Genomic DNA, 25,860 nt, shown 5'->3' on the forward strand with positions numbered 1-25,860 from the left:
GATCACCCTTGTGCAGAGCGATAGATTGGCCCTGCGCCGATAGACGATGGCGGTGTTTGCCAGGTTGCGTTTGCATGTGTCTAGGCAGGGATAGCGTGCGCGTGTCGTGAAAAAGGTCGAGGAGGGAACACTTACGTTGATATGGTTGTAGCTCGCTCTATTGCAGCGGTACTAGGGATGACCCTTGTCACTCTACCAGTCGGCGAGGAGATGGGTGAGGTGCGATTCGACAGACGTTGATGGTCGTCGCTCGCGATGAAGAATCGTGAGGGAACGGGGGGAACAGGAGAATCTTGAGGATGATGGTGAAGAAAGAGGGTAGGGAAGGAAGAAGCGATGTTGAACGAGATAGCGACCAAAGAGGCTAGAGATCAGGCGAGGCGGTTGTTTATGAGGTGAGCTGTAGATACAGACAAAGTGTGCGGCAGCAGTCCCGGTACGAGAGCGCAGCCAGAATCGCACGTCTGGAATGGACCAGAGCAGCAGGGATCAAAGAGCGCGGGACGCCAAACAAGCGAGCTAGGGCACCTGACCAGAGAGGCGAGAGAGCAGCAATTAAAAAAAATCAACATGCGGCGGTTGCGGCTGCAGACAAGCAGAAAAAAAGGCCACATGCAGACGGCTCGCTGCCGGATTGTGTCAACCAACGCACGGGCGTGAATTGGATCCAAAGGGCGAACGGCCAAAGCGGCAGAACAAAAGCGGCCAAAAGGCCAATTTGATTCCATCAGATCCCAAGCGAGCGAGCGGTGAGCGGGCGAGGGTTCGCGCGCAGTCGTTCAAATCGAACCAGAAATCGCAAAAGCGGCAAAGAGGCTGGAGAAAGTACACAGTTTTCAATTTGGGACAAGGGAATTCAATTCACAACTATCTGGACCGATCACAAGTTTGTAGGTCGAGGATTTGGAGCTACATCCCCGCCGGCTGCAGCTTTTGCAACGGCTCACCATTTCCGAAGAAAAGAAACCCGGCATCAAGCTTGCCATCAAAGTAGTGATGACAGGCTGTGAGAGATTCCAGCACAGACCTCGAACCGATACATGTGCTTTGCTGCTAATCACTGTCAGCCAAAATTTGTAGGTACAACGGCAGATCGGTTTCAGCTGTCCATTTGACTGTTCGCTTCGCCATCTCGAAGCTCTCACAGGGTCACTTCAAGGAAGGCGTTCAGGCTGGAGCTGACTTGCGTCGACGTTCAAAGGTTTGGCTCGTGGTTTCATGGCAGTCGATTGGATCGAGATGCGATCAAGACTAGACCGCCTGAAATCAAAACAGTCGCAGCAGGCAGCTGTTCAACTACCTAGCTCACCCTTCTCTCTTTTGTTCTGACCCTCGACTGCAGATTGCGATGGTTGCGGCGCGTGCGTGTTTGTTCGCCTGCGGAATCCACGACTGCGGACAGGCTGCAGAGTAGAAGTCAAATGCGAGTCGATTTGGGCTTGTTTTTCATTTTTTGTTTCTTCTTTCGAGAAGGAAAATTCTCAAGCCATCGGCCCACATCTCGTTCCTCCTCGATTGAAAGCAGCCTGCAACCCGCTTTGGTCCAAACTCCTGATCGTCGGGATCGTCGGGCCGCAGCAGACTGCAGCTTCGTGTTCTTCATGACGGGGCCTGTCTGTCACTCAGAACGCCGGCCTACTTGGTAGACTCCAAAGCTCCGAGCTAGATTCCTCGACAGTTGACCGATGCCGTGATGTGGGGGTGGATGACCACGGCCCGAACCTTGTTTGCAGCCAACTGCTCCTAGCAACGCCATTCAGAAGCCCCTGAGCATTGCTTCCCGAGTTCGTGATGCGTTTCAGACTTGCGTAGGGGCCTGTCCAGACAGATGCTTTTCATCGAGTCGATAGCCCGGACGAGGTGCGTCATGTTGCACAAAGTCGACTAAAGTTGGCCAATGTGCTTGACCTTTGGTCGTACTGTGTTTGTCGGCCGGTCCACGGCAGAAACATCCGGCGAAATTGAACTTCGAAAGGAGGGTCGAGCACCACGTTGCAAGCTGCCGTCATACGGCAGCCAAAATGCGAGACAGCAGCCCTGACCACAAAGTCGCGTTCGAGCTTTCGGCTCAAAGGCCATTTCTATCTCCGACGAGATTTGGCGATAACGAATCAGGGCAAAGCTTCGACCAGAGACTCGTTCCCTTCTTGCCGATCTTGCCGTGCGGATCCATCATACCACTAGGCCTCATGATGCACGCCAGTTTCCAGGGCGTAGCGAACCGACGGTCTGTCTACGCCTCAGTAATGCTTACTTTCTGGGCGCATCGGAGTAGCCTTCCCGATAAATCGAGACGACGTGATTGTCACTGCATGCTTCTCAGGGCCTAGACGAAATTTCCGATACTAAGCCGAAATACGAAGGATGAATACGCCTCGTTGCGTGCGAGCCGAGTCGCAGATCTGAAAGCCGACCGCGGCAATGTCGCTGCTGCCTTGGTTTGTCATGCCTTTGCGATAGGTCGTGTCTTCGATACGCATGGCGAGGATGAGGAACGATCGGTTTCGAACTACCGCTCGAGCCTTTGCCGATGTCAAACCTTCGCCCGCGGCCCGTCGGCGCTACTACCATAGCCGTGTTTGTCACGCCGGATCACAGCAGGTCCGGTCACCACGCTATGATGAGACAGGGTTATGGCAGCGACTGCGAGCCGGCAAGTTCATCGTCGTGCTGGTCCGACACTTGGCTGTGTTGCCTCCGACGACTCGAGTCGCAAAAATTCTCCGAGAAGAATGCCGGAAAAATCACTCGCAAAAAGAAGGCTCGAAAACTGGCTGTAGAATTGACCAAAGCCGGCAAGCTGGAGGGCAACCTGCAACAGAGCAAGCTCAACCCAAGGTGATACAGAGGAGCTCGACCTTGCCATTGAGACTCGGATCGTGAGCGGACGGAAAGACCGATAGCGCACAGAGATCGGGCCCTCCCATCGGATCGGATGCGGTCAAGATCGGCCTTTGCAATTCCACCACGCTGGCCTTCATTCCGAAGGACGTCAAAGCCGCCTTGAACCGACCGTAAGTCTCCGCGTTGCGGATCGTGCTGGCCACAAGGGCACGGCAATCGATCGTGCCTGCTTCCAGGCAAGCTCGTATCGTCTCTACCAAAGGATCGACCAGATCAGGGTCGTACACGACATCGGCTGCGAGGACGAGCGTCGGCTTTGCTTCGGCGACAAAGCTGATGGTAGGCAGATCGTCTCGTTGCTGATTTTGCTGACGTTCGGCGCTCAACTCAAGCCAGTCGAGCTCCTGGATCTTAACCACCGCAGAAGTGGTCATCCCGTTCACCTGCAAGGTATCCCGCAAACGTGTGACGACCTGACCCGGCATGTCCGTCATGAAGGTCTGCGATTCGCCATGCGAAGAGGCGGCCTGCTCAGTCGCGCAGACCGTTCCGACAAATCCAGCTCCCGATCCGAGCTCCACTATGCGTGTGCCGGGTTTGGTGATGATTGAGGGGTCTCCTATCAGATGCCCGGCAAGCCGCAGTCCGGCTTCCCACGTCCGCAGCCCCGTCGTGCCCTTCGAAATGGCGCTCCCTTCCTCTCGTATCGTGACTTTGTGATAGTCTTCCAGCAGGTCGGCCTCGCCGGCGACCGAGTCGTCGTCGATCGTACCAGCGCTGGTGGACTTCGACCAGTAGTGTGTGGTAAACTCCGTGTCCGGCGCAGAGTGCGCCGTCACCGACCCGGTACTCGAGGAGCCGCTGGCCATGATCTCGACGTATCGTTCGAGCACTGCAGCATCGACCTCTGGATGCTCGATCTCATCGACGCCCTGGCTGTGCAACGCCTCGCATTCTTGCTGTACTGCAGCCTCGAGCCTGGCGCACAATTCGCGGAGGAACGCGGTCTTGTACCTCGCAGTCGCCTCGTGTTTGGGGTTCTGGAATAGGTCGTGATCGAGCTTGTCCTGGATCCGCAAGAGTATCGCATTCGACGGCCAAACGAAGGCGCTTGATCTGGGCGGTAGACGCGCTTCGTACTGGACGAGGATCGTCCGCCTTGCGTGCCTCAGAGTCGCTGGTCCCGGACCACCCGCACCAGCCTGCCCGTCGAAGGCATGCTGAGACTGCGACATAGCCTGTCGAACGTCTGGCTGCAGCTCCTCCGCCGACGATCGCGATACAAAGTGACTTGGAAGATGCAGTGACAGATGCCCGCAAAGCGCAGTGCGAGGAAGCAGTCTGACAGCTGAGCTTTTTCCGCACGAAAATTCTTCCCAAGCAAGAAGGCTCGACTAACAAAGTGACACTTTTCGACGCGTAAAGTGAAGTGGCGCGTTGAATTTGAGAAGCAACACACCGTGGACATTTCTGATGCGGAGAGAGAGAGGCTCAGTTCTCAGCGCGATGCGCAGCAGACGACCCTTCGACCACTTCCTCATCTTCTGCTTCCACACCATCACCACCGTGCCGAATCTAGGACAGGATCACTCACAAGATGTTCAACAACGGTATGCATCATCGCTCTCAGGATGTTGGTCGACTCGGCGCAGCAGGTGGAGCGAGGAGCTATTCCGCTAACATCGTTGCTCGTGCTCGAAGACCTGATCGTTCACTGACAATCCTCTTCTTCGCTTTCTCAACTCTGCATTGGTCACACAAACTCTGTTCAAACCTTGTTCACGACTTTGCAAACTCTATACGGGCAAACTCTATACGGTCAAAAGGCTTTGGAGGCGAGAGCAACCCATACGCTCAGAACTATGCGACAGGAGGCGGAGCGAGCGGAGGCGGCTTCCTCGCCAATGGCAGCCAGAACGACTCGCCAAGTGGGAAGGTACGCAGGCCGACCTCCGAAACATGAATGACACAATCGACGCTGCGAACGGCTGCGCAGTCGATGATGGAACCCGTTCCGCAGCGTCGCCGTCCGGATATAAACCGCAGCCGACTGACATCTCATCCCTCTTTCACTCCCGCTCATCCTCCATCCTTCATCATCGCACCATCGCACCATCCCACCACAATCTCGCAACTACCCTCGTCCCTTGGGCTACCATGGTTGCGTACATCGGAACGCAGCGCCAGGGCAACAACACACTCCGCCCCGTCACCATCCGCCAGATCCTCAAGGCCGAGCAGCCGCACCCGGATGCCGACTTCACCCTTGACGGCACCGAGCTGGGTCAACTGACCTTTGTCGCTGTGGTCCGCAACATCTCGAAGAACGCCACCAACGTCGCGTACAGCGTTGAGGACGGCACCGGCCAGATCGAGGTGCGCCAGTGGCTCGACAGCTCCGGTGACGACACCAACAAGGCTTCCGACATTCGGTGAGTATCCGCAGCTGCAAAGTGCGGGAACCCGCAGACTTGAGAGGCGCGAGTACTAACACGGAACTGCGTCCCGCATCGCTATTGACACTACTTCGCAGTCAGAACGTCTACGTCCGCGTCCTGGGCACTCTCAAATCGTTCCAAAACCGCCGCTCGATCTCGGCGGGTCACATGCGACCCGTGATCGACTACAACGAGGTGCTCTTCCACCGTCTGGAAGCGGTGCACTCGCACCTCACGCTCACTCGTGGCGCCGGCGCTTCCGCCACCAACGGTGCCTCCACCACAACCAACAACAACAACCAGACCAGCGACATCAACGCCTACTCGGGCTCCGGCAACGTGCAGAACGCGCTGGAGCAGTACAAGAGCCTCGACCCGCTGCCGCGCCAGATCATGGGCATCGTCACCACCGAGTCGCAGAAGTACACCGACGGCGTCAATGTCAATTTGATCGCGAGGATGCTGAAGGGAGTGGACGTCAGTCAGGTCAAGGAGTTGGTGGAGGATCTGAGTTCCGAGGGGTACTTGTACACCGCTGCGGACGATGATCATGTGCTGCCGACTGCGTAGGTGCGGATTCGACAATCACAAGGTTCGGCGTTCAGGTCAATGTCATATTCAAACGAGTTCGGTCGAAATCGCAAGTTCAGTCTGATTCGCAAGCGCCGCCGTGTGGAAGCGTCGCTGGAGGACATGTGCGTGATGCGGTGAAGACTCGACCGGTCACATGGCCCCAGCGCCCAGTGAGTGCCGGATCGACGCAAAGGACTCGCTCAGAGAGTTGGCTCGCACATCATTGGTAGGAACGAACTTTCTTCTGATTCGACGACACGCTTACAAGCACACAAACATTGCCGTTGGGCATCGGGGCTCAGTATCCGCCGCCGTAGCCACCGCCGTAGCCGCCCTGCTGGTTGTTGTATCCGCCCTGCTGGCCGTATCCTCCTGGAGGCGGGTACTGCTGCTGCTGACCATACCCCTGCTGTGGCTGACCGTAGCCCTGCTGTGGCTGGCCATAACCCTGCTGTTGGTGACCGTACCCTTGCTGTTCACCATACTGCGGCTGACCATATCCACCCTGACCGCCGGGAGGGCCTCCAGGCGGGGCGTAGTACTCACCCGCACTGCCGCCGCTGCCGTATCGCTGATGACCCGTCGGCTCCGCCTCGGGGAACGACGGTCTGCTATTCCCACCATACGGTGGCTCTCCACCTTCGTAACCATCCGGACCAGCCCCGCCTTCAGGGAGATCCCTGAACATCCCGCCACCCGGGATGCGGCCGCCAACAAGACCGTGCACCTGGTTCGACACGTAGTTGCTCGCATACCCTGCCATCTGCGTGCCAATGCTGCCTCCTCCTCCTCCACCACCACCTCCGCCATAGGAGGAGTGGTGCTGCTGACCAAAGCTGTGCGCAGCCTGACTGTTGCCCCCGCCCATAAACGAGCCCATGTTGGGCTGGTCGTTGCCGTGACTGTGCGGTTCGGCTTTACCCGAACGCGTATTGGTGTGGTTTCGCACAGACTGCTTGCTCAGTCGTCCGATCTCGGTACCGTGCGATCGCGCCCAGTCAGCAACGTAGTCCATCATCTCCTTCTGCACCGTCGCTCCCTGGTTAAACCAGTACGGGTGGAACATGACCGCCAGACACTCATCCGCCACCCTCGCCGGATCCAAACTTCGATCATCCCAAGCCCTGACCACCTTCGTCACCGTGTTCCTCACAATGATCTTCGCCACATTGCCCGCAACCTCGTTGAGAATCAACCCGAAATGGTCCTTGGACAACATCGAGTGGGTCGGATCGGACGCGTTGGGGTTGTCAAACACCTCGTACTGCTCCTGCTTGTTGATCACCGCTCCGGAACCCAGCTTGAGCGCCGACATGCCCTGCTGCATGATCGGCTTGGCGTACGGCTCGATCAGCGTGAAGACAAAGATGTTGAGCTCGTTGGTGAGCTTTTCGACGAGACTGCTCAGACCGGGGATCTTCTCGATGGTGCCTTCGATGCTCTTCATGATGCGATCGCGCAGCTCGAGGATCTTCCACAGGTTGGCGTACATTTCTTGCGGAGACATGTTGGCGGGATCGCTGACGGGACCGCGAGAGACGTCTTCGAGATCGCGTGAGACGTTGCCGCCAGAGCTGCCTCCGGGGATCTTGGCAAGCATGCCGAGCAGGTCTTGGACGGGACTGCGGTTGCTTCCGCTCGACTGACGCTTGGCGTTGTCCATGGCCTTGTTCAGGTCCGAGATCGACGCTTCCGAGAGATGGTCCTGCGCCTCGCCTAGCATCGAGTGCATGAAGTCGGCGCTGCCGAAGGTGCCCGTGACGATGGGTGCGACTTGCGTGCCGTCCGGAGCACGAACCTTGACATTATCGCCGACGTGGAGGAAGACGTTGCGGTGACCGAGACGGTGGAGTGCGAGCTCGGTCCAGTTGCTGTGCGCGGGAAAGTCCTCGAGCGTGTGCAGCGCCTGGCCGAGGAGGCGGTAGGCTTCGTATAGGTCAGAGTCTTGTCCCGACTCACGGGCGCGACGACCCATTTCGATGACTCGGGTAAGCGTGCGACGGATAAGTCCGGATCCCGTGCGCCAGTGACCGTTCTCGTTGGCCAGATAGTTCTTCATGCCCGAACGAGGATCGACTTCGAGCTCCTGAGGGTTCACGGGCTCACGCAGACGAGGGTCGAACTGGCGAGCGTCCTTGCCGTCGGCGTAGCCTTTGGGGTTGTCGAGGTGCTCTTCGGGAAGGTATACGCCTAGTCTGTCGTCCGTGACCTCGAACTCGGCGGTGGCATAGCCGTGCGCGAGGAAGCCGAGCACCATGACGATGTTGAGGATCTGGCGCTTGCCCATCTTTTGCAGAGCAGCGACGTCCATGGCCTGACTGTAGTCGCGCAGCCAGTTGCCGAAGTAGGTGCGCTTGATGTCGAGACCTCCGAACTTGCTCGAGCCAAAGAGAGAGCCGCCGGCCTTTTTGAAGAGGTCCTCGAGGATGTCTTCGATGTCTCCGTGTCGGAACGCCTTGCCTTCCATGTAGGCGAAGGAAGGGATGTTGCCGGCACCGAATGCGTAAGCACCGGGGACAGAAGACAGGGCCACGATGAGCAGGGTCAGCATCGCGACAAAGAAGAAGCGACCGCCGAGCCAATTGCGGCGCGTCTTGTTGGCGCCAGCAGTAGGCGCGGCTCGGTCGGAGTCGTTGACGGGAGCATTGCTCGAGGCGAACACTTCCGAGTCTTGAGCAGCGTCCGCAAGGGCTTTCTCGATTTGAGAGTTGGTGCGCATCATGGTAGGCTGCACTGGCTCTTCCGCTTGAGGCGCAGAGTCAGAGATGATGTCGTCTGTTGAAGTTTGACTGGAATGTGAGTGTTGTTTGAGGGCGAGCTCGTCGCGAACGGCGTTGATGATCTCTGCGGCGTCCTTTGTGACCGCGTCGATGTCCTGTTCGATGTCCGAGTCTGAAAGGTGATCAGAGTCGGCGTATGAGTCAAGCCCGGGATCCGAGGTGGATTGCTCGAGATCTAGCTGGTCTTGCGTAGATCGGATGAGGGCGTCAATCTCGTCCTGCTCGTCTTGTGGCTTTATATGCGAGGCGGTGGGAACCGTGCGGCGCACTGGGGCTGACGGCTCGGAAACGTGAGGCTGGGACGTCTCGGCAGGCTTGAGCTTGCGGAACCGTTCAAACAGAAGCTGATCTGGGTCTGGGACCGCAGTGGACGATCGATTTTGTGTCGGGGCTGTGGAGGCTTGAAGAGAAGATGAAGCTGGTTGCGCTTCAGGCTGTTTTCCTTGACGCAGCAGTCGGAGTCGTTCCTTCAAAGCTTCGTCTTTCATACGACAAGTGGAATGAGGTTATGGGAGGAAGAGTGTCACGGATCTCCGAGTCTGATGGATGATCTTGAGTCAGGCTGTGGTATGTAGGAACAAGACAAGGACCAAGGATGATTCCAGACCTCTCAATCAAAGCGTGGCTGTGATGACTTGGGACTCAGCTCAGCAGCGAGAAGAACAACGTCGAAATTGGCTGCCTCGTGCTCAGCTTGACAGCTGGGCAAAAAGGCTTGGCAGGTTGAAAGCGTGTGCCAATTCAAGCACAGCCGATCAAACCACCGGCCCGTGCACACTTTCCCGCCGCATGTCGTGCGCCTCCCGAAGGTCCAAGCTCCCGTTCATCTTGCTAACTCCCACCCAGCTGTCCTGCCTGTCCGTGATACTCCGCTGACAAATTGCCGTGCGCGTACTGCCACGTTCTTCTGTGAGGTAGGCAGCTAGCTACCTTGTGTGATCTGTGATCGAAAAAGGCTCCGCACTTGGTCTGCTGAGGCAAGCTGATCAGTTCTTTTCGACTGTTTTGGCCGAAAAAATGCGGACTTGCGGGAGCCTTATTGTACGCAACTATGTAAATACCTGCCTATCTCGCTGCTTTAGCTCAGTGGCTAGAGCGCTGCCTTTACACCGTTCGTTTCATGAGACGATAGCTTGTTAAACGGCATAGGCCACAGGTTCGATCCCTGTAAGCAGCAATTGGTACGGCGATACCTTTTTGGCACACTTGAATAGTGGAGGACAGACGCGGCACGAGTCGACCTCGAAACAAATTATTTTTGCGCGATCGAGAGCCGGTCGAAATTTTGGAAAAGGTTATCGCAGGAAGGTTGTCACCCTTGGCACATGAAAGCGCGCGCGAGATAACAGCATCCTTCACCTAGTAAGGCATCGCCAAGATCCACGGCGGCGTCAACGCTCGCTCTATCGTTGAGGCCGCTCAGCTCATAACGGGGCAACCTCGCATAGATCCGAGGCCAAACAATTCCGCATCACAGCCGATAACAGTTTTTGACATGACTCGTTCGTATTCAGTGAAGCAGGAGAACCTTGATAGCATACATCGGAAAGAGCCTGCTTTTGAGCTAGCTAGCAAGAGGCGGCGCAAAGCTCAGACCAGGACGATTCGTTGCATCCGCAGCTTATGCCTGGTAGGTGGAAGCCGAGACGTTACCACCACGGCCGGTCCAGTTGATGTGGATGTCCTGGCCCTCGGGCAGCTTGGCGCTGGCGTACTGGGGAAGGACACGGAAGGTGTGGGCACCGAAGTAGTCACGCTGGGCCTGGAGCAGGTTGGCGGGGAGCATCTCGCGGCGGTAGCCGTCAAAGAAGGCAAGAGCCGTCGAGAAGGCAGGGGTGGGGATACCCCAGAGGATGGCCTGGGCCACCACGCGGCGCCAGCCCTCCTGAGCATCGTGGATGGCCTTGTTGAAGAAGTCATCGAACAGCAAGTTCTCCAGCTCGGGGTTCTTGCGGAAAGCGGCGGTGATGTCCTTGAGGAAGACGGAGCGGATGATGCATCCACCGCGCCACATGAGAGCGATCGAGGGGTTGTTGAGAGTCCAGTTGTACTCCTTGGCGGCCTCGCGCATCAGCATGAAGCCCTGAGCGTACGAGACAATCTTGGAGGCGTACAGAGCCTGCTCGAGGTCGGCAATGAACTGCTCCTTGTTGCCCTCGAAGGGCTTGATCTGGGGACCACCGAGCACCTTGGAGGCGCGGGTTCGCTCGCCCTTGAGCGACGAAAGGCATCGGGCGAACACAGCCTCGCCGATGAGGGTAACGGGCTGACCAAGGTCGAGCGCGTTGATGGCGGTCCACTTGCCGGTACCCTTCTGGCCCGCAGCGTCCATAATCTTGGTGACCAGGGGCTCTCCGTCCTCGTCGTTGTACTTGAGGATGTCCTTGGTGATCTCGATCAGGAACGAGTCGAGCACACCCGAGTTCCACTTGGTGAAAATGTCGCCGATCTCCGACTCCTTGAGGCCGAGACCGTGCTTGAGGATGTCGTAGCCCTCGCAGATGAGCTGCATGTCTCCGTACTCGATACCGTTGTGGACCATCTTGACGTAGTGGCCGGCACCGGTCTGGCCGACCCAGTCACAGCAGGGCTCGCCATCGGTCTGAGCGGCGGTCTTCTGGAAGATCTCCTTGATGTGGGGCCAGGCGGCGTCCGAACCACCGGGCATGAGCGAGGGACCGTGACGGGCACCCTCCTCACCACCGGAGACACCGGAACCGACAAAGAGGATTCCCTTGGCCTCGAGCTCCTTGCAGCGGCGGATCGAGTCGGGGTAGTGCGAGTTACCACCGTCGATGACGATGTCGCCCTCCTCGAGGTGGGGGAGGAGCTGCTGGATGAAGGCGTCGACGGCGGGACCGGCCTTGACGAGGAGGATCATCTTGCGGGGGCGCTTGAGCTTGGCGACAAACTCCTCAATGGACTTGGCGCCAACGACGTTGGTTCCTGCGATCGATTTTTGGCCGGAAGAAGCAGCGAGAGAGCAGCAGGATGAGACGCGAAAGCAGGGATTGGTTCGGAAAACAAGCGAAAACGTCAGCAATCTGTGCTGCATGCTGTCAAGGTTGGGTTGAGAGCAACCCGAGCGCCGGGCTGGGTCTTTGAGTGCTGAGGTGTCCAACCCTCGCTCGAACGCGCAGCCATGAGCATCAGGGGATTGCTCGCTTCGTGAACTTACCCTTAGCCTCGTTGGCAAGGAAATCGTCCACCTTGCTGGTGGTACGGTTGTAGGCGCAGACAGTGAATCCCTTGTCTGTGAGTTTGCAGAAACGAAGGAGAGGGTGATGTGACTACGTGTCAGTATCGTAACTCAATGTGGCAGCAGTCGGTCCGCTAGGTCGCTGGAGAAGCAGCTTCGCCCCCCAGCTTCGCGAGCTCGTCAGATACATACCGTTCATGTTGAGGATCAAGTTCTGACCCATGACGGCAAGGCCGATGAGGCCGATATCGGCACTGTGAGGGTTGGGAGAGATGCAGCCAGCGAGGATGAGCGAGTCAGCAATCATGTGTTCTACGTCGTTGTAGCCATCTTTGCTGTCAAGAACAGCGATGGACCGAAATCTCTCGACGTCGCCAAAATACTTACACAGCTTGAGACGACATCGTGCGAGAAGTGAGCTGGGAGGCGAGGGAGGAGATGCGGGAGCGAGCTGTCGAGAGAATCCTTGCGATTGCTTAAAAGCGAAGGGCAGAGGATGAATGGAGGGGAGGTTGGGTTTAGAAGGAAAGCAAGTTTCGACGATGAAGGCGAAAAGTTGATAAGATGGTGTTGGGCGCTCGACTGAGAAGATCAACGGTCCGAGACTGCGAAGCTGACCAGCGTCCAAGTGCGCCAAAGTGGAGCCGAGTAAGCACAGTCAGAGAGTGAGGGTTGCTTTCCCACCAACGCACGGACACGGTCGAACTGCCAAAATTCCAAAAAGTCAGGTCCGTCCGCAAAGATCGATTTGTAGAAGGAAAGCCCGACCTGACCCTCTCTCTTTCGCGCTGTGCCGATCGCAAATTTCCCTGCAGTCAACACACACAGGCAACCGAAGGCCACCGAAATGGACAAACCCCAGCAGCAGCGTGCGAGACGGCAATCTCCCTCACCCAACCTCATTCTCGATCTATCAGGCTTTGTCGTCGATATCATCGTGCTTCATGCTGCAGCCTGATCTCTTCCCGCAATGAGATAGCTGTTTGTGTTGTCTGTCACGAGCAGCTGCCAGCTCACCTCAAGCAGCGTGTCAAAGGTGATGAGCAATGTCCAACATTGCGTTGAGGATCCCGTCTTCCTGACATGGGGCCAGGCAGAGAGTCCACCGGTCCGGAGCTCCTGGCATGCACGATGATGCTGCCTGCTTGATCGATCGATAAGGCACAGCTCACGGCTTTCTTGCTTTTTTCAGCGCAATTTGAGCAGGTAGCGAAAGCCAGAGTCTAACATATAGGACAAAATTCCCGTCCGGTCCGGCATCCTCTCTGCCCGCGGGGTCGACCTTCTCCAGCTCGTTTGCAAGCCGAGCCTTCCCCGTAGGAGGGTCTCGCGGGGCTCGAGTGACTTCCACACGGCCAACAGGGAGCACGAGCGAAGGCCGAGACCGTTTTCCTGAACCCTGGCCGATGGGCATAAAGAGATCGCCGGAATAGAGCTTAGATCTGCGAGCGTAGATTGCCGGTCTGGAGGCGCAAACCACGAACGACTTTGTCAAATGCGATTCTGACACACTACAAAGCGATGCAAAGTACCAGTACAGTTCCTTTTGATTGCAGTACGAATGCGGAGGAAAAAGTCTTCCTCGAAAAGATGGTAGGATACAGCGTAACGTGCTCGATGCAACACGATGCATTTGGAGAGTGGTCACACAAGGCACCGGCGGCAGCAAGCAGCAATGAGAGATTGCTCCGGCTGCGGCGTCTCAGGCCTGCTTGCCCTTGACGTGCACGACGCCGATGGAGCCTCCGAAGCCAAACATCAGGGCGCTGTCCTTACGTAGAGATGTCGCGAAACCGTGCACGGGGTGCAAGCGCGAGAAGGACAGTGCATCGTCAAGGGGCCCATCCAGCGAGGGCCGGCCTGTTCGTGATCGCTGCAGAGACGCCCGTGGCGGTGTTGGGGTCGAAGCGGCCTCGTCTGTACGAAGCAGCAGCGGCTGACGCGGCACGATTAGTTCTCCACCACGGCCTAGCACCAGCTCCTCCCGCAGATCCAACACCCACCATTCCCATCGGCTCGAGCTTGTGCTTCGTTGCGCTCGACCGACACCAACAACTAAGCTTCCAAGCCCGACGGGCGAGGTTCCACCTCTCTGGCATCGGACCCACCCGAGCAGCCTGAGCTGACGATCGTCCGCTCTCTGCGTGGCGTTGCTGGGCGGAGGCAAGTTGGGCATCACGGAGAGGCTCGACGAAGCTGCCAGTGTCTGAGGACCAGGCTCGACCGCTGTGTGCGACCCACTTCGGTCTCGCGTGTTGGCGCTTGCGCGACGCAACCTCGAAGCCGATCCATGCGATGACATGGGGTAAGCCAGCGGATTGCCCAGCTCGTTGGCAGGGCTCGGGGGTGTCGAAGAGTCGCCCCAAAAGATGGATGCGTTGGTGCGAGAGCCGTTTGGAGTGCGGATGCGGATGGGTGAGCCAGCGGACGGAGCGTTCAGGCCTCCGTGGATCGAGCCACTTTTCTCCATTGCAGCTCCCGCGACTGGTGAGCCACTCGCGACAACAAGGAGGGAGGCGCGGCCTGTGGTCTGGGCGACGAATGCAGAGGTGTAGGCATCGCCAGCGTCGATGCTGGAAACGCTCATGACCGGGCCGTCGTCCAAGTCAACACTGCTAATGGCTTCGGCCGTCTCGAAGTCGACCAAGCGCACTCGTCCGTTGGCAAAGCCAAGGATCAAGGTGCTCCTGAGGAGAGGTGCCTCATCTGCCGGAGGCGGTCGACTAGACAGTCGACACAGCATTGCCGAGCAGACTTGACCGCGATCATCCATGCTGAGCGTGAAGACGGTCTTGGCGCTGGCACCACCAGTCTCCACTGCTCTGATGTGGAATTGACCGTCAGTGGTGGTAAAGCCAATCAAGACAGTCCGTGACGATGCCGATGTGCTTATGCTGTTGCTGCTTCCCTCGGGATGGCTGGTCGGAGGCGCGCTGACCTCTAACGACCGCCAACGTAAGCGAGAATCGAGCTGGGTCTGAGAAGGTACGAGCCTGACCTCCTTGCGGGCCACATTCCAGGCATGGATGGTGCCGTCGCGGTGCGCAGAGAGGGCCACAGCAGAGTCGAGGCTGTGCATGGAATCTTGATGCTGCAGAGTCAAGGCTGCGATCGGCGAAGCCGAGTCAGCAGGGAGGTGATCCCACAATACTTCTAGCGACTTTGTCGATAAGAACAGAACTCGACCCGACGAGTGACCAATGGCCAACCACCCTGCTTCGGCTGACATTGTTAGCGCCGCAACCGGGCTGTGGTCCAGCGGGAGCATCGACCGCGCCTTGCTGACACTGCTGGTCCGCCTCGCATCTTCGCTTGCTGCGCCGCCGCCGTCGAGTCTCCAAACGTGGATTCCACCGCCATTGTCAATGGAAGCTGCCAGGCCTCCATCGTGGACGAGGAACTCGATATCGCAGGAGTGAGCACTGGCGATGACGGTCGTTCTCGACGTCACTGAAGAGTGTGAGGCGGGATCGGCTGAGCCGTTCGAGCTGTCGGAAGGATCGGCCTCGGACTTGTCTCGCTGCGCGTCCAGCAGCTCGGTGTCTTTGAGCAAGTATAGCAGCAGCATCCATAGCAGCGCCGTGGTTCCGGAGATGGGAAGAACGACGAGTTTGGCGAACCAGACGACCGCCCTGATCCTTGGCCGGAACAACGCCCAGCCCGCAAAGGTTGCGACAGACGGAGGAGTTTGTCCTTCGGTCGAAGATCGGAGCGAGAGGATGGTCCAAGGCTTGACATCGATCCGCAGCTCTTCCGCGCCCAGCGGGTTGAGCGACGTCCAGAGATCGGCGCTGGGCGAAGAGGTCCACCACGGCAACGCGGCGTGCCCATTGTTGTCAAGATGGCCATACGGATCGAAAGCGCTGTCCGTGCTCGGAGGCTGACGAATTGTGTCCCAATCATCTGGAAGGACGTAACTGGTCTTTTGGTGGCTGGGATAGCCGGTGCCGTAGTAGAGGTACAAGCCGCCCATGTAGACCAAGATGAGTGTGAGGCTGGCAGTCCTTGCGGTCCTTGCATTCCACACCTTGGACAACGCTGCGATGACGATGTTGCCGGACCTGCCTTCAGCACCGTTGCGTTGGTGCCGAGCCGGATGAGGTTTCCTGTCCGCATCGTCATTGTTGGTGCTGCCAGGTCCGTTGAGATGTCGGTCGTGCGATTGCGAAAGGCTGTCCTGCTTCCTGCTGATTCGTGTGCCCTGCGTCAGAAGGTCGGCGAGCTCGAGACGTTGCATATCGATGCTGAGAATGGTGACGAAGAAGGACATCTGCAAGAACCAGTCCATGACAAGTGAAAAGACGGCAAAGATGCAAAATTCGCGCACGGCCCGTACGCCGATGAAGAGGGCGATGACGAGCAGCAGCACGATATCCGCGAGCGTCGTCAAGGTGATCGGAAGTCCTACCTTGCCCAAGCCATGCGCGATACGCGATGAGACGGGGAGCGAAAGCGGCGTGTCGACGATGGCCTTGGTGAGACTGTACATGTTCTCGGAGCCGACGACGACAATGACGAAAGGGAGCAGCTCCCAAGGGACCAGAGTGAGTCGAATGCCGAGGAGCGCGCAGATGCTGACACTGGTGATCATGCTGATGAGCAGTTGGATCGTGCCGGTGAATGCGAGACCGAAGCGCGAATGCACCTTGCGCAGGTTGACGAGACCGCGAGAGATGTAGATGATGATGAAGGCGTAGGCTGTCAAGAGAAAGAGGTGGGTGGGTTTGCGTCGGGACGAAGCCGGATCGGGAGCGAACTGAAGGACGAGGCTGTGGGAGATGTTTTCGGATGATGCGATCAGACGCACCTGGCCTCCTGTGACTCGGGTCAGCAGCTGATGCCAGCTGGCGTGCTCTCCAGTCGAAGAGGTGAGAGTAGATTTGGACGGAGACGATCGCAGCTCGGAACACGAATCAGGGTCGTCGTTGCGCAGAAAGAAGGTGAAAGCAAGGAACTCGGCTCGAGGCAAACGCTTGAAGAGATGCCATCGTCCGGCAAGTGTTGTAGAAGGAGAGATGGGCATGCCTATCCTTGTCTGATTGAGCGAAGATTGAGCTACGGATTGAGCAGGCGTATCGTCGGCTAGGATCGCCTGCGAGTCCGAGTTCCAGTACTCGAGCGGTGATAACGTGAGACACGCTGGCTCGTTTTGGTTCGGGACTGCAGACCGCCCAGGAAAGGAAGTGCGGGCTTGGATGCAGACCAACCCGGGCTCGTGGCCGCGACCGAGACTGTTGCGAAGCTCGGTTTCGATCGAATTCTGCAGCTGGAGTGCCGAATTGAGGATGCGATTCTCCAGGACGCCGAACCGAGGACCTCTGCCAGCCATGACATCGTCGGTGGTGATGAAGACGTGTTCGACACGTATTGATTGGCAGCGTGGTCGCGAGAAGGTCGATGCTGCGTGCTCGGTAGCCGCAGGGGATTGGCGAGCTGTGTGGTCGAGAAGGACCTTAGCATCCCCCATATCGATGGCTCTGAGGTCGTGCGCATCGTCCCAGATCATGCGCAGGTCGCTGAGACTGTTGACATGCTTTCGACCGCTGCTTGCAAAGGAATCCATAAAGGGCGTGCTGAGAGACCTCCAAACGCTCTTTGCATCGCCTCTCGAGACACCCGGACCGCCTTTGGAGGCCCAAAAGTAGATGCCGACGGCTGGATAGAAGAGTGATGTGATAACGAGCGAGCATATCAACAAGGTTCGTATTTGGTGTTTCGAGATCCAGCGACCATGTTGCTGGAAGAGCGTCTCGCCATGAGATCGAATGTTGCGCACTAGAGGCAACGATGAACCTGATCCGGGATGCGACCGTCTGGCTCTCCTCGATGGTGGAATGCGAGAGTCCCGCCGCGCTCCTAAACCATCTGGACCCATGTTGTCCGTGGCGCCGGCGCTTCCCTCACGATAAACGCGGATCGAGTGGGTTGACTCTGCCGAGCTTGTGGGTGGAAGAGACCGAGATGAAACCGGGCGATGAAGCTGTGCTCATGAAAGGTGGGACGACATGGTACCGATGAGCCGACTTGTCGTTGGAGCGGCGTATTGCGCTTCGGTAGGAGGACGAATGAGAGGTGTGAGGGATGGTGATGGTGACAAGCTTCTGGAGATCAGGCGTGACTGCTGAAAGTGGCCGTGCGGAAGCGTAGAGCGGTAGCGCAAAGCGGTCAGGGTCCGACCGAGACGAAGAAAAGTGACAGAACGGCTGCAAGCTGCAGTCACAGTCTGCAGTGGGCAAAATGATCTTTTAGGGTTCGAGTGGCAGAACAATGCGGAGCAGCTTGGCGCTTCAGCTTCTTCTCATCTTTACCTCTGATTCGCCTCCTCGGAAGCATACTCCCGAGACTTACGACAGCCTTTGGCCTACTATCGGCATGACTCACGGGCCTCTGTCATTCTTCTCACGATTACTGGGCAGCGATCCGATGACTTCCTCTGCAGATGGAAGTTCCGATTCGGCTTCTCAGCCTGTCAAGCTCTCCGCCAAGCCCCAAGGCTTTTCGCGCTCTGTGAGCCCCACGGACAGCCAAAATCAGCTGGTTTGGTGACCAGACCTAAAAAGCCATTTTTCCACCTAAGCCAGCTCGCTCGCATTCCGAAGCAAAGCAGCCATCTTCCATTCGGCTCTTGGCTTGTCCTCACTGGCAATTGATCACGCTCAAGATGATTCCCTAGCACGAACGGATCGTCTGCGTGCAGCAGGCTGGCCTCTCCAGTTCAGGCCGGAGTGTGGTTGAAATGGTCACCCAAGGCTTGCTCGCCGAATTGGCTCTCAGCTCTCTGGCTTGGCAGCCCTCTTACGGCAATCTTTTTGAAGCCTCGCTCGCACGGACGAGACGACAGAAGAGTCAGCACATCACATCGCTGTCTCACGCCTCGGAACCTCCACCTCGGCTTCTCCGCTTGTTGTTCGGCAATCAACTTTAAATCCGCTCGACCTTCTCGGCGAAACGTAAAGCTGACCTGCCCTCCGCCGATGCGACTGTGGGCGAGGGATGAAGCATCTTTATAGCCGGCCTGTGGTCGGCTCGCTCGCTGCCATCCTTTCAACCACCATTCCATTTCATTGCAAACCACCATGTCGCTCCCTAGCAAAATGAAAGCACTCGTGACGGTCGAGGACCATCAGGCGACCGTCCAAGAGGTGGACGTCCCCACGCTCGACGCAGACGAGATCCTCGTCCGCACCCTCGCCGTCACCATCAACCCCACGGACTGGAAGCACGTCGCCTTCATCTCTGGTCCTGGCAATCGGGTCGGCTGTGACTTTGTTGGCGTTGTCGAGCAGCTCGGATCCTCCGTCAGGAACTCTTCTCTGCAAAAGGGCGATCGGGTGGCGGGCTTCGTGCACGGCGGTAAGGAGCCCGAACGCGGGTCCTTCGCCGAATACCTTAAGACCGACAGCAAGATCGTGGCCAAGATCCCGGACAATGTCGATGACCTCACCGCCGCCGCTCTCGGCATTGGCGGTGAGACGGCGGTGCAAGCCTTGTTTCACCGACTCAACCTGCCCGTGCCGGACTTCTCCAACGGTGCTGTGCCCGTGAAGGACGATGCGCAAGAGGTGCTGATCTGGTCCGGAAGCACCACCGTCGGTCAGTGGGCCATTCAGTTGGCCCATCTTGCTGGATACAAGGTCATCACCACCGCAAGCCCCAAGAATCACGACCTGCTCAAGAGCCTCGGCGCAGACGACCTCTTCGACTACCGCGATGAGTCCACCCCCGAGAAGATTTCGTCCAAATACCCCAAGTTGAGCAAGGCGCTCGACTGCATCTCGGAGAACGGCACCCAGCAGCTCTGCGTCAAGTCCCTCGGCCAGGGTGGCGGCGAAGTCGTCGTGCTCCTCAAGCCCGATAAGGAGGCCATCGAGCTCAGGAAGGGTGAGGTCAAGATCATTCACACCCTCGCGTACACCGCGCTGGGTCGCCCGTTCAACTACGGCAAGGCCGTGTACGACCAGGCCACCGTCGAGGCCGATTCGAAGAAGATGCAGGAGTGGCTGAACGGGGACAAGGGTCACTTCTACACGCTGTTCAAGCAGGGGCTGCTCAAGGGTAACAGGACTAAGGAGATGCAGGGTGGACTCGAGGGTATCAACGAGGGCATGAAGTATCTGCAGGAGGGTAAGGCGTCCGCTGAGAAGCTGACTTACAGGATCAGCTCGTAGATCGCTCTCGCGTTAGCCCGAGACACAAGTCAAAGAAGGAATGGATTGTGCAGACGCAATCTGTTTACAGTATGACAGCGTAGAGCCAATACAATGCGATGATGTGAGATACAAGAGTGTGAACTGATCAACGAGCGTTGCTGAGCGGCACGAAGTGGTCACCGGACATCACCTGGCCGCTGCTAGCTGCTTGCGATGACTGCGTCGACAGCTCGGCTTGCAACGCCGCCTGCGCCTGCCGATCAATGTCGTCGAACAGCCCTTGGAACTTGTCGTCCAGCTTGTCGACGCGCACATCCGATGCCGTCTGCTGGCGAGCCACCTCGTCCATCCTAAGCCTCAACTTCCTCACTTCCAACTCGTGCTTGTCTTGCATCGATTTGACTTCTGCAGCATGCACTTTCGTCAGAGTCTTGACCTCCGAGCTGAGCTGATCGATCCGCTGCAGCAGCGTTGCTTGCATCTGTGCATTGGTCTGTTGCGCCCTGGCCTGCTCTGCGGCGTGCTTGATCTGCGTTTTCGTGAGCTGAGCGACATGCTCTTCGAGCTTCTTTTCGTTGGCCTGGCTGTAGATGCGCAGGACTTCGGTGACGACACGCAGCGTCATGGGGTCCAGCGATCCGAGTCCGGCAGTGGGCGGCGACGCCGCTGCGGGCGCCGTCTGACCCGACGTGATCCCGGCGGCGACCACGCTTGTCGCCAGAGCCAATGTGTTTTGATCTGCTGCCTGAGCTTGTATCGCTGCAGGCGGACTGGGGGTCTTGGGAGACAAGGAGGAAGGCGGTGCGATGCGCACAGCTGCAGACGCGGTTGCAGTCTGCGCAGTTCCTGGCTCCGACTCTGCCGATGTGGGTCGTTCTGCGCCGCCCACCAATTTGGTGGGGACAGCTGCAGATTCGGCCCGGGCCCGTGCAGCCAACTCGGCCCTGTAAGCATTGTTGGCCGCTAATGCAGCTGCCATGTTTGCTGCCGCACTGCCATCACCTTCTTCAATGACTCCAGTGATTCCAGACTTCAACCCAAGGGAACCGTTTGTGGGGTCCAAGCTCGTCGATCCGTTCCGAGGCGCGGATGCAGAAGCGGACGGCTGGCTTGGCACCACTTTGGCAGCGATCAAGGGACTCATGGCGGGCGACGATGATGGTGGCGTCGAGAGCGACTGGCTTGCAATGACCGGAGAGACCGGGTGTGCCTTGCCCTCTCGGAGAACGAATTTGCGAATGCCGTTGGCGACCGTCGGGAACGATGTGACGGCCTGGGTCGAGCTCATTTGCGTGCCATTAGTGGCGCCGAGTGCAACCCCTTGCGTAGCCGTTAGGGGTGACGGTACAGGTGCAGACGCCATCCTAGGGACGTTGATCGCTTCCTCAGCTCTCGACATTTGCCCGGATCCGTCGTCCTCATCCATGGCCTCGAGTAGTCTCGGTGCCTCGATTCTGACCTTCTTCCTGGACGGTGATTTGGGCGATGCCGCTGAAGGAGCTTCGCTCGAGTTCTTGGTGCGCTTGCGTGGGACCGGTGTCGATGCCGGGGATGATGACGCTGCAGCAGCCTTGACCTTGTCAGTCTGTGTTTTGCAGGGCCTCGTGACGCCCAGCGTGCCTGAAAGCCCGTGCTTGTGCTCGTCCGACACATCCAAGAAGCCGATTTGACAACCAGGAGTCTGCGGAACGCAATTCATATTGGTCCTCGCCGCCTCGATGAGCGCAAAATGGGCGCGCGCCTCGTCGCGAAACTCGAACGGATCCTGCTTCCACTCCTTGTAGTCGAGCGTGCTCGCCTTCTTGTGATAGCTGTGGAACAGCTTGGGCTCGTTCTGGGCCAAGACGTGCGCGGGATGGATGTACAGCTTGTGGAGAAGGCATCCGAAGCAGTACGAATGGCCGCATGGCTTGCAAAAGTAGCGCTGGGACGAATCCAGGGTTGCCTTGCAGATTCTGCACGGCGCGAGGTCGTCTCGCCAACCCGTAGTCTGTCGAAGCTTGTACAGATTCGTCGCGGCCAAGAAGCTGAGCGGCCAACTCCTTTTACCTACGTCTTCTTCCTTGAGCAGCTCCACCTGCAACAAGGGAGGCTCGTCGTCGTCGTCGTCTGCACCAGAATGGACTCTTTGTTCGACCGTGAGGGCCAGAGTCGGATCCACGGATAGAAGAGCCTGTGCGGCCTGGTTGCGAATCTGTAAGCGCTCGCCAAAGTTGCGATAGAGCTGGTATGGCCGAAGCGAGTCGGTAGCGTCAGAACACGGGCAGAGCCGCCCTTGACAGTAGCATTGCACGCACAGCGTGTCGCCCTTCTTGCACTCGAAAAAGCCGTGCATGGTGTCGGCGCCGCAGACATCGCACTCGACGTAGCTGACGTCGTCTCCTTCGACGGGTATGTCGCGCCAATCAGGGGCATACTCGTCAGAGAGGAGAGCGTCGTACGACTGGAGAAGGGTGCTGAGGTCGCGAATCCTTGCTTTGGGTGTCTCGAGCTTTCCTTGGATGTTGTCCGTGACCTGCTGGGTATACTTGACGACCGTATGCTCGATGACCGACTTGATGTGGTGAGACTCCCTCTGGCAGCGGCGCTGGTACAGCGGAAGATCGGTGAAGAGCGCACTGACGAGCGAGTCCACGATGAGACGAGACCAGGCGGTCTTGACACTTCGACCGCCCGAATTCATGACCATGTATGCCGCACGCGGTGGAACCAGCACGAGATCGCCGACACGCTGCCTCCAAAAGGAAAGGGAGAAGGTCGCTTCGGCGAGCTCGTTAGCTGGCGGGATGTGTCCCTCATAGTGAGGAGAGCCGCCTTTCTTGGTCAGATACTCGTCCACAGCATCGTTGTCTTCGGGATTGGTGATGAACCACACCGCGGAGGCCTCCGGATCGCTCCAGATCATCAGATTCTGAACGAGACTGGAGCAGAGCCCACGCTTCAGAGGTGTCCGGGCTGTACCTAGATCAAAGCGGGAGATTTCAGTGCGGCGCAGACCGCGACTGATACGCGAAAAGACATCGTGCTGTCCTTGGTAGACAAGTCGCCGGTGCACCACCTTGGCAAGCGCTTCTGACCATTCAGGGTGACATGACCTGTCTGTCCCGTACAGCTCTTCCTTGGGTACCGAGGCGAAGACTTTGTGCGGATCAAACAGATCCGAATTCCACGCCGATGTCTTGTGCAGATCCGTGATCACCATGGGCTCGCCCTGCGTTTCAACGAGCTGGATGATGAGCTGCTCGAGGTCGTCTTCCAAGACGTCGAGGCAACTGACAGCTGGGATTGGTTTGGCCTTGCCACCCTCGCTGATCAAGGACTCGTAGTCGATGGGGGCGGAGGACGAAGCGGTGCTTGCCCGAGGATCTGATGTGCTTGTAGACAGAACGGCGATGTCTTCTGGTGCCACGCTGTTGGAACTCGACTCGGCCTGCTCGACAGCGTTCTGGCCACCATTTCCATTCTTGCGATCCGTCACGCTCCAATTGCGTGTCTGATCAATGGACGGCAGACCTGCGATGTCTGCCATCGCCATTGCAGACGGAGCGTCATGAGAGGTTCTCACGGGCTGCGCTTTACTGTCGTGAAGCATGCCGTGTCCATTCGTGGACTGGACTTGGTTTTGCGACTCGAGTGGACGCGACTTCGGGGACGCACTGACAGAGGACGGAGGCTGGCGGTGTTGCACTATGCGACCTGATGCGGGCAAAGTATCCAAGGCGTCGACCGCCTGGGCAGCCCGAGATCTCTGTGGGCTCGCCGCGGGAGCAGGGCTTGGAGAAAAATTCGAAGTCGATGCTTTCAACACGTCAGCAGACGAGATGGGCCCAGGTCTCGCCGGAGCCCTCTGCGGTGGAGCGACCGCTGCGGTTCGGAGCGGCGCCAGAGGTACCGTTGCAATCGGCTGCGCCGCCGAGTGGCTCAGCAGAACGGGCGCCGCCGGCCGTACTTGCAGCCGAGCGTGATTCCCATCGAGCGAAACTGGATTCTGTCCAGACGGAGACTGTGGGTGGTGGGACGAGTCGACCATCGTCGCGACTATTCTGCGCGGAGACAGACTCGTCTGAGTTCCAACGAGAGCGGACGAGTGTGTGGACAACGGATGAACCGGGACCGGGACAAGCAGCGGTGCTGACCCAGAAGGCGAGCGGGATGCTGCTTCTTCGAGACTGGGTCGGGAGGAAGGCAAGCTCGTCATGCGATCCAGCGAGCCACTTGCAGCACGATGAGGAGCGGTCACATGCTGGATTTGCCGTGGAGAAGCATGTGGACGCGCATCGACAGGAGAGCGAGCGATATTCGGCTGCTGCGGCTGACCCTTGACAGACGCGTGTGTGTGCCGCTCGTTGCCCATCACGGCCGAATGGAGCGGAGCGGGAGAGCCGGACATTGGCGAAGGCCGATCGCAATCGTGCTTGAGCTGCTGCGTGCTTGACCTCGAATTTGGCGATCCGAAATGACTGAAGTTTGGGCCACCAGGCAGGCTTCAGCACGACGATCTCGAGGGTGTCAAGAGTCAGGACTAAGTACCTGAACAAACGAAGGACGACGACCAAAGACTCCAAGATATGAACCAGGAGGCAATGCTTCGGCGCTGAAGCGACTTGATGGTTCGCCGAGATGAATGGTCGTGAGTGATCCTTGCAGCAGGCCGCAGTGGGCGAATTTACACCGAAAATTGAATGGTGCCCTCCTGGCTTGAAATTGGCGACCAACCAGAAGGAGGCCCGTCCGCTCTCGCGACGAAAATCTCGCGGCTGGTGGCTGGGCACAGCACGCAGGCGAGTGAGACAGCACGTTTGCCCTCGATCACTTGTGGAGTGAGTTGCAGTCTCCTGAATCGCGCTGATCGTCCTTTGCCCCAATCCGGCTAGTCTTTTACGGTGGGCTTGCGTCTTTTCGCCGACGCTGAAGCACAAGAGCTTCGATCTTTTTGCCTTCTGAGTGCTTGGTGTGGAGGATGACGGCCGGCTCGTTGATGCGGCCGAAGCACGCTGGCAGCTGATCTGCGGCTCGCCTGCTTGAGGTGCGCGTGTCGATCGTTCGCTGAGGGCGAGAGCTTGGACGATGCGGATCCGCTCAACAGCCGATCCTGAAGAGCCGAGGGAGGTCGTTCGAGAGTCTTGCGTGCGATTGATGGTAGAATGGAGAAACCAGAGGCAAGTGCGGGATGGTGGAACCGTGACTACCGAAAGGCGGGTGAGGTTGCTTTGTCTTGCTGACTCGACCGCAGCAGTCACAGTGCATTGACTCAAGCTTCCATCGAGATGCGGATTCCAGTGGACTGAGACAAGGTTTGCGATTTCTTCCGTGTGATCGAGTATCGAGTGAGTCGGTCGTGCGTTGATACCGTAGGTGGGTCGAGAGTCGAGGCGGCCGTCTGGTGATCACATCAGAAGAGAGTGTGTGTGGGATTTCGGCTTTTTGTGATTTGGTGACTTCTGGAAGGATCGCCTGTCTGACTGGACCCTGGGCGTGGCCAGCTCTCAAAAAGTGGACTGAGCGAGAAGACGCGCTTTCTGGCTTTTGTTCCCACGGTCGGCGAAGCCAAATTCAATATCGACTTCATGTCCTCTCCGTATCCGCGCCCACTTCACAAATCCTTCCATTGGTTGCTTGCCGACGTATACGGACGGCTGTTCCGTGTGCTGACTCCGTGATGGATCGAAGAAACGACTGTACATTTCTCCTATCTCCTGTGGCGCGGGTGTAGTCACAAGGCAGACCGTGACTGTCCGAACGGACACCGAGAGAAGAACGGAAGAACCGAGAAGGAATCGTCTGCTCTTGCTGGATGGCTGCGAAAGGATCACGGTTCTGTCACACCGCTTCGACAAAGTCACTCTGCGAGAGAAGCTGGACCACGAGGCACAAAG

At 58.0% G+C, this 25,860-nt stretch overlaps 7 protein-coding genes and 1 non-coding gene across 8 annotated transcripts; 3 read left to right on the forward strand and 5 right to left on the reverse strand.

Annotated features, from left to right (window-relative positions):
* Positions 1-2,828: 2,828 nt before the first annotated feature.
* Positions 2,829-4,079, reverse strand: PSEUBRA_005298 (Nicotinamide N-methyltransferase-like protein; the record flags this gene model as incomplete). The annotated part of the gene is made up of 1 exon (XM_016438762.1): positions 2,829-4,079. One exon carries the CDS (start codon positions 4,077-4,079, stop codon positions 2,829-2,831), a length of 1,251 nt encoding a protein of 416 aa, XP_016290594.1.
* Positions 4,080-4,441: 362 nt separating this feature from the next.
* PSEUBRA_005299 (Replication protein A, C-terminal) lies at positions 4,442-5,852 on the forward strand (the record flags this gene model as incomplete). The annotated part of the gene is made up of 4 exons (XM_016438755.1): positions 4,442-4,454; positions 4,671-4,780; positions 5,026-5,276; positions 5,378-5,852. 4 exons carry the CDS (start codon positions 4,442-4,444, stop codon positions 5,850-5,852), a joined length of 849 nt encoding a protein of 282 aa, XP_016290595.1.
* A 301-nt stretch (positions 5,853-6,153) lies between these two features.
* PSEUBRA_005300 (Heterokaryon incompatibility Het-C) lies at positions 6,154-9,123 on the reverse strand (the record flags this gene model as incomplete). The annotated part of the gene is made up of 1 exon (XM_016438761.1): positions 6,154-9,123. One exon carries the CDS (start codon positions 9,121-9,123, stop codon positions 6,154-6,156), a length of 2,970 nt encoding a protein of 989 aa, XP_016290596.1.
* A 584-nt stretch (positions 9,124-9,707) lies between these two features.
* Positions 9,708-9,812, forward strand: PSEUBRA_006520. Its single transcript has 2 exons — positions 9,708-9,744; positions 9,777-9,812. It is a non-coding gene; the product is annotated as a tRNA-Val (tRNA).
* A 444-nt stretch (positions 9,813-10,256) lies between these two features.
* On the reverse strand, positions 10,257-12,238 carry PSEUBRA_005301 (6-phosphogluconate dehydrogenase, NADP-binding; the record flags this gene model as incomplete). Its single annotated transcript, XM_059465497.1, has 4 exons — positions 10,257-11,581; positions 11,814-11,888; positions 12,027-12,088; positions 12,222-12,238. 4 exons carry the CDS (start codon positions 12,236-12,238, stop codon positions 10,257-10,259), a joined length of 1,479 nt encoding a protein of 492 aa, XP_059320433.1.
* A 1,298-nt stretch (positions 12,239-13,536) lies between these two features.
* Positions 13,537-17,397, reverse strand: PSEUBRA_005302 (WD40/YVTN repeat-like-containing domain protein; the record flags this gene model as incomplete). The annotated part of the gene is made up of 1 exon (XM_059465498.1): positions 13,537-17,397. One exon carries the CDS (start codon positions 17,395-17,397, stop codon positions 13,537-13,539), a length of 3,861 nt encoding a protein of 1,286 aa, XP_059320434.1.
* Positions 17,398-18,910: 1,513 nt separating this feature from the next.
* Positions 18,911-20,002, forward strand: PSEUBRA_005303 (Alcohol dehydrogenase, C-terminal; the record flags this gene model as incomplete). Its single annotated transcript, XM_016438746.1, has 1 exon — positions 18,911-20,002. One exon carries the CDS (start codon positions 18,911-18,913, stop codon positions 20,000-20,002), a length of 1,092 nt encoding a protein of 363 aa, XP_016290599.1.
* A 127-nt stretch (positions 20,003-20,129) lies between these two features.
* On the reverse strand, positions 20,130-24,014 carry PSEUBRA_005304 (JmjC; the record flags this gene model as incomplete). Its single annotated transcript, XM_016438768.2, has 1 exon — positions 20,130-24,014. One exon carries the CDS (start codon positions 24,012-24,014, stop codon positions 20,130-20,132), a length of 3,885 nt encoding a protein of 1,294 aa, XP_016290600.2.
* Positions 24,015-25,860: the final 1,846 nt, after the last annotated feature.

The sequence above is a fragment of the Kalmanozyma brasiliensis genome, assembly GCF_000497045.1.
Source record: "Kalmanozyma brasiliensis GHG001 unplaced genomic scaffold PSEUBRA_SCAF5, whole genome shotgun sequence".
Taxonomy (NCBI): domain Eukaryota; kingdom Fungi; phylum Basidiomycota; class Ustilaginomycetes; order Ustilaginales; genus Kalmanozyma; species Kalmanozyma brasiliensis.